The sequence below is a fragment of the Trichophyton benhamiae genome (assembly GCF_000151125.1).
Source record: "Trichophyton benhamiae CBS 112371 chromosome Unknown contig00075.49, whole genome shotgun sequence".
Lineage (NCBI taxonomy): Eukaryota > Fungi > Ascomycota > Eurotiomycetes > Onygenales > Arthrodermataceae > Trichophyton > Trichophyton benhamiae.
Window position 1 is genome coordinate 60,930 of NW_003315103.1, and position 13,845 is coordinate 74,774.

At 50.4% G+C, this 13,845-nt stretch overlaps 3 protein-coding genes and 1 pseudogene across 4 annotated transcripts; all 4 read left to right on the forward strand.

The window, feature by feature from the left end:
* Positions 1–1,120: 1,120 nt before the first annotated feature.
* ARB_07869 (uncharacterized protein) lies at positions 1,121–4,354 on the forward strand (the record flags this gene model as incomplete). The annotated part of the gene is made up of 9 exons (XM_003013712.1): positions 1,121–1,288; positions 1,377–1,814; positions 1,884–2,490; positions 2,553–2,938; positions 2,992–3,217; positions 3,298–3,475; positions 3,537–3,682; positions 3,745–3,846; positions 3,900–4,354. 9 exons carry the CDS (start codon positions 1,121–1,123, stop codon positions 4,352–4,354), a joined length of 2,706 nt encoding a protein of 901 aa, XP_003013758.1.
* A 1,182-nt stretch (positions 4,355–5,536) lies between these two features.
* Positions 5,537–7,919, forward strand: ARB_07870 (uncharacterized protein; the record flags this gene model as incomplete). Its single annotated transcript, XM_003013713.1, has 3 exons — positions 5,537–6,667; positions 6,741–6,844; positions 6,992–7,919. The coding sequence occupies 3 exons, from the start codon at positions 5,537–5,539 to the stop codon at positions 7,917–7,919; spliced, it is 2,163 nt and encodes a 720-aa protein (XP_003013759.1).
* Positions 7,920–11,859: 3,940 nt separating this feature from the next.
* ARB_07871 (uncharacterized protein) lies at positions 11,860–12,966 on the forward strand (the record flags this gene model as incomplete). The annotated part of the gene is made up of 1 exon (XM_003013714.1): positions 11,860–12,966. One exon carries the CDS (start codon positions 11,860–11,862, stop codon positions 12,964–12,966), a length of 1,107 nt encoding a protein of 368 aa, XP_003013760.1.
* A 184-nt stretch (positions 12,967–13,150) lies between these two features.
* Positions 13,151–13,247, forward strand: ARB_07872 (annotated as a pseudogene). Its single transcript has one exon. The product of its transcript is annotated as a tRNA-OTHER (tRNA).
* Positions 13,248–13,845: the final 598 nt, after the last annotated feature.

The following is a 13,845-nucleotide window of genomic DNA, read 5'->3' on the forward strand; positions in this document are numbered from 1 at the left end:
CGAAGGACGCCGGCTGCCAGGTCGATGCGGAGGCCCCGAGCATCTGGGAATCACCTCGGGAGCCCGCCGTATACGGAGTACGACTCAGCGAGCTGCCTTGGAGCTGCCTGTGATATCTGGCTGGCTGCTGGCTGCTGGCTGGATGGGAGATATTAGGCTAAGTCCTGCAAACCCCTGGGACAACATTCGCCTGTCTGGCTCTCCTTCTGCTGCCTCACGTTCCATATATAAATTACGGTTGCATTTTGGACAGCTCATGAAGAGAGACACTCCCCCCTGTCCAGACGCACAGGGTACAGCCGACCAGTCCTTGGGACATTTGCTTTCGTGATTGCAGGCATGCCCTTCGCTTGACGAGACGCACCTCGTTGGCTGGCGGACATTAATCACCCCGGTCCTGTCATCATCTCCCATCTAGGCAACGAAGCACAGTAATATGCACTCTGCAGCATTGTTGGCCGGCAGGGTAGCTGTGAGCAGATGGGCCATACGCGGCGTCCGTCTCGCCCTCGACTAACCTCGCCAGGGGGGGCGTGGCGGAAGCAAGCAAGATTACGGCAAGAGAAGCTAAAGAAAAGAAAAAGGGCGTGCCCGTGTATCGGTAGCGCTGGAGGTGTGATATCTTCCAATATCTTCCATGCAGGGATCACTTACCCGGGCGTTGCCACGCCGTCGAGTCTCGGCATAGCATGTCCGGAGGGCTTCTGCGGAGCCCCTCGGGGTTGCTCGACTTGCCTGCTTCCTTACCGCGGACAGGCATGTCCCTGATGGGAAAAAAGAGCCCTGAGACAGACAGATGCGAGGGGGTGAAGGGGAAAGCTCGCCAGCTAATGAGGCTGGTTGGCGGCTTCAGCTGTGGGCAGGGGAAGGCGATGAGAGGAGAGAAGAAAGACGGCGTTGCTTTTCTCTTCTGTCGGCTCCTTAGCTCTCTCTGTCTGATTCATGTCTTCAATGCTTGCTCTGCTTTGGTAGCCACCGGAGCTGTCTGACGTTTTGATATTTCTGTGCACGGTGTGTCCCCGGATGGTCTTCTGCTTCCTCTCTTAAGGGGGTTCACATCCCTTCCATCAGCAGGCCATCCAATTGTTCATGCTTGTCCGTACACAGCTATATCGCAGGGATGTTCTGGAAACGCTCAAAGACGGACAAGCAGCAGCAGCAGTCTGCAGCGCCGTCTCCTCCAAGGCAGTCCGGCCTGTCTTCTGTCCCTGAGTCATATAGTCGACCAATCTCTCACTCAGGGACGCAGACTCCAGTTGGAATTGATGATGATGCCAAATATAAAGCTGTAAGAGCTTCATTTCTATCCCATCCATCCATTCAATGCAATTCAAATTCAATCCAATGCCATGGACCCCCAGAACTGACAGCCCTAGATAATTAAATATCTGCATGCAAGACTTGCTACTAGCAAATGGTGTCCTCCCCCATCAGATCCAAACAGTGAATACCATGGACTTCTACTTCGAAAATCCCGGGGTGTCTACATCTCCGAACCGGATCTGGTCCATCCGTTACTGCTCGGCGCAGTGCAGAAGATCAATGTTGCCGTCGCCTTTACCATGGCCACAGAGATCACCAGGATCATCTTCTCCATCCTCCAGCCAGAACAGACCGAGTTGATTCTCCCTAGCGGGTTCCAGGTCCAAGTGGTCGAATCTCTAGCAGAGATTGCTTGCTCCCCATCAAGCGCAGTCAAGAAATTTCAGTACGTGGCCTTGGTCAGGGAAGAGAGACTCCTATTGATCTGGCATGACGAGCTAGAAAAGATCCTCATCCATGCCGAGGACGTCGAGGAGAAGCTCCTTGCATTCGTATGTTGTCATTCCCAGTTCCTTAGCCCAAGTAGGTATCAAACAGGCAAGCGCTGACACCTGCAGTAGATATGCGGAACCCGCATCTCCGTAATTGCTCCCTCGCAGTCACCCAGCTACTCTCTTCCACACTCCAGTATCGGGTCCCCAGCTGCCTCAACCCGCAACTTCGTGCCCCTTTGGAACAAAGAGGCCAGTGGACTGGCAAATTCCCCGCTGGGTATCCCGGACGAGGAAGCAGCGAAACCGATAGAGTCCCTGGACCGGCCCCTGGCCTTGACAAGCTCCATATTCGTGGGCCTCGGGATGTGCCTGATTGTAGTTCTCCTTGTGGGATTTGGTGTCTCCAATCTCATGCTGCAATCTCTCGTTGACGGATCCTGGCTTAGATTCGCATTGGTGGCCTCCCTGCCGATATTCATGCTTTTCAGCGTCTTCTTCGTCATAGTGATCTTTTCAGATATCTTCCAGGCGATTGGGCCTATCAAGACACTCAAAACGAATTCTCGATTCTACTCCCCTGTCCGACCAGACCTCTCGCAGGCATATGCCTTGGGCTTTAAGCCACCACGCATTACCATCCAACTGCCGGTGTACACAGAATCCTTGACTGGAGTTATTATTCCTACAGTAACTAGTCTGAAAGCTGCTATATCATATTACGAATCCCACGGAGGTGCGTCTAGACAAAAAACTCACCCATTTTCCCCTGATGCTTTAGCTAATATCATAGAATAGGGACTGCCACAATCTTTGTCAATGATGACGGCCTCGCATATCTTACCGAGGAGCAGCGAGAAGAACGTATCAGTTTCTACCATGACAATAACATTGGATGGGTCTCGCGGCCAAAGAACAACCAAGACGGGTATATCCGGAAGGGCAGATTTAAGAAGGCCTCCAACATGAATTTTGCACTCAACGTCTCAAACAAGGTGGAAGACAAGTTGCTGGAGATGCTAGCAGAGACCCTGGAAACAACAGAAATGATAGATGCATCTCAGGAAGAGGCTTATTATAAGCTGGCCCTGCAAGAGGTTCTCGCCTCTGATAGTCGGATCAAGGCCGCTGGAGATATACGAATCGGAGAAGCAATTCTTATTGTTGACGCTGATACTCGAGTCGTAGGCTCCCCATTTACTCTTTAGCACGTTTGTTTAAACGGAAATACTAACAGAATTCGCAGCCGGTCGATTGTTTACTCTATGGGGCAGCGGAAATGTTCTTAAGCCCTGAAGTGGCCATCATCCAGCATTCAACAGGCGTCATGCAAGTCGTTGGGGACTATTTTGAGAACGGAATCACATTCTTTACCAACCTTATTTACTCCTCCATCCGGTTTGCCGTTGGCAGTGGTGAAACGGCGCCGTTTGTCGGCCACAATGCATTCCTTCGCTGGAAAGGTACGCTCTCCCTGGCCGTAGTCGCCACGTCTACTCTAAATACTCACCCCGACTAACCTTACCAGCTGTTCAATCAGTAGGGAAACCGGACGATGGTTATGTAGCCTACTGGTCTGAGAGTCATGTGTCAGAAGATTTCGACATTGCACTTCGGCTCCAAATTGCCGGTGATATCGTTCGTCTGGCAAGCTACCATGGGGATGAGTTCAAGGAGGGTGTATCCCTAACTATCTACGACGAACTGGCAAGATGGGAAAAGTAGGTCTTCGTCTTTCTATCTCTTCGGGATTATCCGAGAGATGCTAACCCTTCCCTGAAGATACGCATATGGATGCAACGAATTAGTGTTCAACCCGATCTATACCTGGATATATAAGGGGCCTTTTACGAAGCTCTTCATGACATTCCTCTGGTGCAACATGCAGCTTTCATCCAAGATTACCATCCTGGGGTATATCTCTTCCTGTAAGAAGCTTTTTTTCTTCAACCCTTGTCCACGGGAATATGCCAATTTTAACGTATCTTAGACTATGCTCTGGCCTCTGGATTCCCGCTCACTATCCTCAACTACTTCTTGGTAGGCTGGTTCAATGGCTACTTGGACAAATTTTATATCGAGTCTTGGAAAGGTATGCGTTCCCAATATCAGCATCCCTTCAGACATGGCTAACAGTCTATCCAGTACTTCTGAGTCTTATTGTTGTGTTCTCTCTTCTCGGCAACGTAACCCTTGCCATAATACGGTCGCGTCTGTCGGAAAAAAGCCTGTGGTCCGCCCTCGTCGAGAACTTCAAATGGATGCCCATGATGGCTATATTCTTTGGAGGTGTCTCTTTCCACCTCAGCTTAGCACTCCTCTCCCATATGTTCTCCATCAAGATGGAATGGGGTGCTACGGCAAAGGAGAAAGTCGACTCTAACTTCTTCAAGGAAATACCCAAGATATTCAAGAGCTTCAAGTGGATGTATGCTATTTTGATCCCCTTGATTGGCGGGATGATATATCTTGGAAATTTTGCGCCTCGAGGCTGGGAGATCAAAGAGGTTGCCGCCGTCGTCCCTATGGCCGTGACCCTATCTCTCCATGCTCTCCTCCCCCTGCTTCTCAACCCTTCGCTCATGATTTTCAACTACTAATTTCCGTTTCACGAATTCATCTTTTTCAAAACCTACGGCGTTTAGAGGTGCATTATTTCATGCTGGTCTTCTTCTTGGTCTTTTTTCTTTTCTTTCCCTTTTTCTTTCTCTCTTGTAATTACACAAGATCTTTTTATGGCTGACCACCGTTGGCAGCCATTTGGCCATTCCGCATTAGATAGACATGCTTTACTATAGCATTCACACAGCGTTGCATCATCAATATTTGTGTCTCAATCTGTGTTCCGACGATAGATTGTACGAGATTTAACGATTAAAAAAAAAAAAAAAAAAAAAAAAAGAAAACTCCTCTTGCTTAGAGAATAACCACGGCTAGATTACACTCATCACCTATCATTAAGGATGGTGACTGGGGCTCCAGCTCAGCTGAGACAGGCATATTTGCTTCCCCAGCTTTTCTTCGGCGAACAACTGCAGCGAGAGGAGAGGAAATGTCGTAAATGCCTGGTTCAGCATGCAAAACTGAGACATTCGCACTTAATACCAGGTGATATTGACCAGGAGAGCCACTATTTTAAGCATGCCATATTGTGAAGCCACCAGCAAAGCATCAGGAGAAAAAGCAAAGACGAGTCCAACAGCCCAGATCTCAACCATTATATTAAGTAACTACACAAACTTACGAGTTAGCGCGATCCACTTGGGCACATTTTTAGTCCTCGGAGCTGCAGCTCACTGGAAATTGTTTCTTTTCTCTTTGACCCCTGGACCTCCGACGCAGCATGGATCAAGGATCAATTGGCACGCAAGATACCCAAGTAAACAGCCGAAAGAACGAAACTCTCTTGAGATGTGAAGCTGCCTGGACAAATCGAGGCATGCTTTAGTTACTTACGGAGGGTGGCTGGCAACTGGCAACGCAGTGATAATGGTGCCGGGAGCCGCAGAGTTACAGGCGAAGATGCACTAGAATCTGCACTCCGTAGCTATACCCCCTGAGCTGCCGATGCCAACATCCAGCAGCTACGGAGCACTCCATACTTCTCAATCGAGCAGGCAAGGTGTGCGAGCTAAGGCTGACGGCCTGGCTGGAACGCAAATATAACTGCTAACTCTATACCTGCTGTCCTCCGTTAGCTGCTAGCTATACATATACCTATCGTCACTATCTATCAAAGGGCCTCTGGCTCCACGAAAAAGAGCAAAAGGACGACGCTGAGGATGCTGATCAACTTGTCCGCCGTATGGGCGGCGTTTGCTCTCTCTGGAGTCCTGGCACCGCCAACATGGCCGGCCTCCATTGACGAGCTAGAAGACCTCATGTTTCTCAACACCGGCTACCATGCCCGAGGATTCTCAGCCGGCGTCACTCCGTGCTCGTTTTCTCAGCAAGGCCCGTCTCGAGTCGCATCCGCTGAGTGGGTGCGCACTGCCTTCCATGACATGGCCACAGGAAACTCCTTTACAGGTGTGGGCGGCCTGGATGCCTCGATCGTGTTTGAGCTGGGCGGCAAAGGGGGCGAAAACATCGGGGCAGGGTTCAACACCACGCTGGAGACCTATACCCCCTTCTTCTCTACGCGGTCTTCCATGGCTGACTTGATAGCTCTGGGCGTCTACACAGCCGTTAGGTCCTGCGGAGGGCCGGTCGTCCAGGTCAGGACCGGGAGAATCGACGCCACCGCACGGGGGCCGATTGGGGTGCCGCAGCCTGAGAACTCCCAGGGCACCTTTATCAACCAGTTTACGCGTATGGGGTTCAATGTCTCGGACATGATCGCCGTCACTGCGTGCGGACACACGATGGGTGGAGTCCACGCCTCAAACTTCCCCCAGATCGTTGTCCCCGGGTCTGCGCCAAACGACTTTCAGCTGTTTGATTCAACCGTTTCCTTCGACGAGAAGGTGGCAGTGGACTTTGTTGGCGGAGTGGCTGGAAACCCGCTTACTAGCACAACGGCGAAGCGAAGCCAGCGGGACGCAGATATGAAGGTCTTCACGGCCGACCGGAATGTCACAATCAAGGCATTGGCGGACCAAGTTACTTTTCGATCTACATGTGCCAGAGTACTCCAGAAGATGATAGAGGTCGTTCCCTCGGGGGTGAACCTGACAGCCCCCATAGCGCCCTACGAAGTGAAGCCAGGCAGGCTGCAGCTCTCCCTGGCTAGCAACGGCAGCACCATCGCCTTCACTGGCGAAATTCGGGTCAGAACCACTTCCCGGCCGGTCACTTCCATCTCAAAGGTCGAGCTTGTCTACAAGGACCGTACGGGAGGCTCTAGCTGCGGATCTTGTATTATCACTACTGAGTACAAGGGCACCGCTGAGGGCTTTGATGATTCCTTTGCTGTAAATGACTAGTCACCTTATATTCCCCCCTCCCTTGATCATTTCGTAGTATAAGTGCTAATTGTGGTTCTAGTTCTATGGATTTGAGGCCCGCTTCCCCGTCGAAACTGCCATCTCTAAGTTCAATGTACGAGTGGTTTTGAACACTGGAGAGACTGTTGTTTACAATAACAATGAGTCCGGTTACCCTGTTCAGGATACGATTATGCTTCAACCCAGGCAGAGCTGCGTTGTGGGAGGAAATGTGCCCGGGAATCTCGTTGTAGTAGCCGCTGTATGAAACCCAACCTTTCCCAAATGGAGCTCCTGATGGAGACGGTACAGTGAAGAGGACGACAATAGGCTGATAATTTCACAAAAGGTCCGGAAAAATGCCAATACAGGAAGTGTTAAACTCTCTGTTACGACTAAAACGCCGCGAAGTTGCTGTGTGACTCCAGCCTTGACGACTCAGTCGGTTCCAATGTCACCACAGACGACTGTTGGTCCTTATACGCTTTATGCTGGAAACCTTACCCTGGCAGCTGCGTACAGGTCCAATGCCAAATTTGATGTCTCCCTCACGAGCGGCGGAGCAGTGATATCAGATTCGTTCAAGAACACCGCAGACCTGAGCTCAACCTGTGCCCCCTTTGGCTCAAACGATCCCACGATGCCAGACTACACCTTTGATGGATGCTACACCGATACCCCTGAGTCAAGGGCCCTCACGAGTGCTGCCTTTGTGAAAGAAAACATGACGATTGCCGCATGCTCTAGCCTTTGCAAAGGCTACCAGTTCTTCGGCCTTGAGTATGGAACTGAATGTTACTGCGGAGACACGAGAAGTAACTCCAGCATGCAAGCACCCAAGTCGGAGTGTAACCAGCCATGCGGCGGTGATAGCTCTGAGACATGCGGTGCAGGATACCGGATAGCTATCTATAAAGACGACAAATGGGTACCCATCACCAGCCCTCAGATACCGGGGTACAACTACACGGGATGCTACAGCGACTCCCCCAGTAACCGAACCCTGTCAGGCAGCTTCACGTACAACGAAAAGATGACGGTAGAACTGTGTGCCTCCTTCTGCAATGGCACAAAATACTTTGGCGTAGAATATTTCAGCGAGTGTTACTGTGGAGCCAATATGTTCCCTGGGAGCACCATCCAGCCTGAATCGGACTGTGGCTTCTTCTTCTCGGCGAACAAAACCCAGCACTGTGGTGGAAGCAATAGGATAAACATTTACACAAAACTCGACATGTGAAACGTTTATTGAGGCAGAGGGAGCATACTAATAATGACCGGGGTATTATAGAGTACAATATTGAGAACATGGCTTTCCTTAAGATGCATAATCAAACTGGCTTACTGCCCCATTATGAAGGTATAAGAGCTATCCAGGGAACGCCTATGCCGGCGCAGGATGGCATTTCTTGCTCTGACTCTGATCTACGGTTCCAATCGATGTAGACTGTTCATCACAGTATCGAGCCATGAGGGTATCCAGAAGTGTGAGCCCACGGGGATGATGGGTTGTCCAGTGAACGTGGACGGAGCCAGCTTTCTAAGGCGGAGAGTTAGCAAGTCAGTCATGGCTGGGTTAATTAGAACTATAAGAAAGGCAGTATCTACAATTGTCATGGTGGAGTGGTGGTTTTTCGCTTTACTCCGTATGGCAACAGTATTGAAGAAGTCCTAGTTTCAGAGTGTTAGGTCCTGGTGAAGTACATCCTGAACTAGCCACATACCTGGCACTTTGTGTATGTCTTGAAGTAGTAGGACTTCTCAATGCCACTGCGAGGCTGATCAAGTGCCCAGCCAGCTTCGAGAAGCACGCGTAGCTCATCCAAGACTTGACTCTCACTCACCCCTGGAGCCACAATGGGGGTCGACGTGGAGCTGAAGAGGCATGATCCTACGCTCACTGGCCGCGCGAAAAGCCGCCGAGCCATGCACAGCCGGTGCACGCTGGTTATCATCTTCTCTCTGTCTTTATCGTAATCAATTGGCTTGCGTTATCAAGTCGAAGCCGGGCATAAGTGTTATAACTAAACTCATGCTTGAATTTGTCCAAGTGCTGGTGGTTGTTGGTTCGCTGGGTCGCCGTAACTCTACAGGCCAGACTAACCGCAAGTGGACTAGCCCGCAACTACTGGCTAGAATACATCTTTCTTGTTAGCGTATTCGTTGGCGAGCCAGCCAATTAAGTTGCGAATTAATATAAGTCGGCTCAAACTTACCCAATATTTATCCACCATCTGTCCAATAAGAAACGCCTGAACAAGGCAAATGAGGGTGCAGAGATAATATGGCCTTTCTCTTTGATTGATTGCATCCCAGGAATTTGCAACAATTTCACTACCCAATGAATTATGACACTGGCAAGCTTACAGGGTGGATATTGGGGAATGGGTAATGCAAGTATCGAAGCATTCCGGGTGTACAAAATAAATTAGCCAGCAATAAAATAGGGACTGCAACTTCTAGTAAGCAGGAAAGTCTTATCTGTTCCGTTTTTGTTTAACTATAGAATATATCATCTATTATAGCTTGTCGACTATTGGAAGTAGTACTTTTCGGCACGGCGGACCTTGTAAAATCTAATGGAAGGGTGGTCCTAAGAGGGGTGATCACCTGCTTCAAGATTTCAACTTACACAGCGGAAGGTTTGGAATGAGGTAGATCGCTTGGGCTGTAGAAGAACGAGTCTGCGTCAAGCCGAGTTGATATGTCCTCACATATTGACCACAGCGAGAGCGAATATAGGTTTTTGTGCCATAGGGACACACAGTCTCCATCCTTGGCGAATACAAGGCTGCCAGAGTCTCCTCCCTCCGCGAATGGTTCCACTACGGAGGTCCACTGCACCTTCATCCGGCATAAGTTCTCTTCATGCCTATCTACCCTGTTTGATCTGGCACAGAAAACCCGTAGTATAAAATGATGCAGCACCGTAATTGTAGACTTAGACTAGCCCACCCTTCAACGAGAAGGTGTCTGTGACGGTCAATATCGCCTAACTTCGGGTCAAAGGCGGACAAGGAAGTAGCATTAGTATCGTTAATGGAAGAGTCGGGGTTGAAGTGGCTGCAATCGACATGATCACCCACTCGCCGTAACGCGGAACGAGGTATCTGGTCAGTCTCGTTTGAGTGATGCTGGAAGAGGGTTAATGGGTTTGGGTTCCTCTCTCTGTTACAAGGGAACCCCTCCGCGATCCACTCGGACTCTGGCACGACCCGCGACTTGTAAGTTGTTATTATCTTGTTCTTGGTGTTGTATCTGGATCAAGTCGGCACTGTCGACTATGTGGCCAGCTGTGACGAGGACCAACTGCCGCTCGCAAAGCTCTTCAATGACGCCGACGTAACCGACAGTCCTAAAGGTGAGTGAATGTGCTGTCAAGCCTCAATAAAAAACGACCTGGAATGATTTATCTTACATCCCGCTTCAACGGCATCCGGGCAGATCTCCTCTGGTTCTTCATGGGTTAATTTGATGTTAGGCAGGTCCTGCAATTCAACAGGTACAACTGGCGGGCTACCGTTCCAAAAGAACTCAAACACGATATATCGTGGAGACTTGTTCAGCACCAAGACGTTACTATGAGTGCTAGTTAACAACAATTAGTACTCCGTACAAGGGATCACACAGACAAGACAGAGAGAAAGAAGCTGAAGCTCACGTTTGAAATATAGCATCGAGAGAAGGGGTGATGGCATGAAACAGTGCTTGGCCGGCAATGGTTTTTGTGGTGGCCGCACCCTCGAAGGTCCTGGGAACGTAGGCAAAGAGGACATCAGCGTCCACTCGACCCCCCCGGGGCTATAGTTATGCTGCATGAACGTGAGGACGTGCCGCAACTGCTTCGCGTCCAGACGTATGCTTCTAAATAGACGCATCTTTCGCCTGTGCCGGTCCAGGACGCCCTTGTAGCCAGGTCGATCTCCAGGAGCCCAGAAAGGAGGACACGCGTCACCAGGGCTAGAAGAACGCTCGGTTGGCCGGGTCTGGGGAGAGAGTATGTTCGAGGAGTCGGAGGAGGAAAACCCCTTCTTTTGCTCGGGCTTGAGTGCCATGGTGATGGGCATCCTTGCTTGAAGAGCACGCAGAGCAGGAAGCGCGGGCTGGCCTTTTCAAGTTCTGATGCGCGCGAGATCAACGTCTGGATATCTTGGGAAAGTGGCCTGAGCCGGGGCGGTTGCTGAAACAGCCGGGTATATCAGTCACTGTTGACCTTGATTGCTGTATCAATATGTCGATGTATTTGCAATAACTAGTTAAGTGGATGAAGTCAACGTAGTCAAAGTCGCCACTTGCACTGAAAGAGGAAGAAAGAGGGCCTAAGGCTCAGTGACGTTTGTCGATGACGAAATTCGATTCACAAGTTAGTCAGTTAACTAGTTAGTTACATCTATTTACCAGAGGGATTAGGTGCATCGCAGGAACAGCCGCGGCAGGTTGAGCGCGATGATGGAGATGGACAGCGTAGGCTAGCTGGCGAGTATGAGTTTCTACAAAGGACGGCAGAGGCAGGCTACTTCGCTACCTGAGCAACGCCAGCCAGTTCCAATCACGGTGGACACCAGCTGGGACGAAATATGCTCCGAGCAGCACGGCGTGCAGGTGGCTGGGCAGTCTATAAACTTCTGGACCTGTCACATCAAGGCTCCACGGGTTAACTAACTAGCGATTAAAGCTCGCCGACAGTTATGGGTGACTCCTGGTTGGGATTGCAATGCCGCGAGTGACAGCTACATGGATGTTGATCCCTGTCCCCTCCATTCTCTCGAGTCGCAACACAGTACTCCGTAGGACGGAGGAAAAGTAGCCCCCTTTTCGTCGAGGACCACAGTCAATTGTGCTGCATTCATTAGTTATCCACTGGAAATCCATCAGAGATGGAAATTCGGCCAGATCCTCTCCATATGTAAGGATTGTCGGCATGTTGCTGCTTCCCGCCTCTCAGCGGCTCCTACAAACAATCTTCACCTCTGCAGGCCTTCGGAAAGAGAAGGTCCCAAAAAATTTTCCACGGTTGAAGCCATATTGTCCACGTAACTATCGCTATCCCATAATAACACATAAGTATATCGAGCTGGTCAGCTGGTATCTTTCGCGTTGACAAAGGAGTAGGCCTGTCATCACCCAACTGCCCACGACCAAAGCCCCCTTCTCGCTAAAGACACCGTTATATCTAAAAAATGCCTGTCGACGAGGATACAAAGGATCGTGGCACGATCACCGTGTTCACCGGAGCACAGAGACCGGACCTCCTGGCCCTCCTACAGAAAGAAGACTGTCCGTTGATATTTATGTGGCCCGAGTTCCTGGACGGAGCCATAACCACTCAGCGCTATTTCGACAGGCTGTTCAATTTTCCCCAGCTTGCCAAATGCCAGCTTGTCGCCGTCCATACGTTAGATGGCACTGAGACTATCGTCGGAAACGGCAATTGCATACCGTTCTTCTGGAGGGAGCTGGCGGGCATCCGGGGCGACAGCAAGGGATCGGACTTCGCAAGAGTGCTGCAAACACTGCCAGATGGAGGTTTCGATACCATTCTGGCTCGTGGTGTCCACCAGGTAATCGCTCGAGAGGATACGAAGAAGAAGCTCGAGCCCGTCGCCCTGACTCACGACCAGATCAAGGACATGGACAGCTGGACTTTGACAGAGCCGCCCAACGCCCTCTCCGCCCTAGCTATCGCCGTCCTCCCGGCCTGGAGAAGCTACAATGTTGCTGAAATGCTCATCAAGGCAATGAAAGAGGTTGCGCAGTCCCAAAACCTGGCCATCCTCGTCGTGCCACTGCGACCTACCCGGAAGGCAGAATTCCCACACGTTGACATGGCCGAATACCTCGGATGGAGCAAACAGACCGGGGGCCAGAACGAAAAAACCAGCATGGCTGCTACAGAGCTTACCACCAGCAGAGAAACAAGCGGTTGCAACGGTTCATCAGAAACGGCTCCGGCGGCCGGCAACGAAGATTCGGCAGCTTTCATCCCGTTCGACCCCTGGCTGCGAAAACACATCCGTCTGGGAGCTCGGATGATCAAGATCGCGCGCCAGAGCATGTATATCCGGGGCAGCGCAGCCGAGTGGAAGAGCTGGTGTGACCTCGACGTCCGCCAGCAAGCAGACAAGGCCATGAAGCAGCGGAAGAGCGTCTGGGTTGAACCTGGTGACACAGAGGCTCCTGTCATCTTTACGCCCAGAGGCTGTTTGGCGCCCATGCAGTACTACCCGAGCAGGGACGTGGGGGAGTACTGCGAGCCCAACGTCTGGCTCTTCCACTCTCTCGACTAGGCTTGTGTATGTAGTCAGTATCAAGTCACATCATTATTAGGTAGTTTTGACATTGTTTTGTATTCTGTCAGTGGCTTGCCAACAGTGTTAGAGATTTCCAACGGTGTTAGAGAAGGCTGGCTTACTAAGACAGCTTGTGATTCACCCTTGTATAGTGCACGTAGACAAGCTCTAGCACGATTTAGGTAGAGTGGCCGAGCGGTCCAAGGCGCTGTGTTCAGGTGACGTTCTTAGTCATCGCAGTATCGAAAGATGCGTGGGTTCGAATCCCACCTCTATCATCGTTTTTTTTTTTTTTTTTTTTTTTTTAATTTAGATTAATGGTTTTATTCTTACTTCTCCTTGATAAAAAAAAAGGTACACTAAGTAGTTAGTTATAGCGGTAAAAGATATACCAGATGAGTCTATTAGAGATGAACTAGTGATGTAGGAGTAAGGAGAGACATGTATAAATATTTCTACAATACACAAAAATGGGGGAAAAAATCCCCTGGGAGTGGAATATAACTTCTATCAACGATCAAGAGCTTGTGACTCGCACTGGAAGATTGTTAGATGCGCTTCTATTATTCAGTAACAGGGTCAGACATACCATTTGATAATATACGCCTCGTTTTTTCAGAAGGCTATGATGGCTACCGCTCTCGACTATACCGCCGTCCCCAAAGACAAAGATGACGTCCGCGTTCTGGACCGTAGCCAGACGGTGAGCGACCACCAGGACCGTCCTGCCCTTTGCCGTACGTTCAATGGCAGACTGCACCAGCTTCTCGGACTCAGAGTCAAGGCTGGACGTGGCTTCATCGAGAAGCAGCAGTTGTGGGTTCCGTATCAAGGCACGGGCTATGCATATACGCTGCTTCTGGCCTCCGCTCAGTG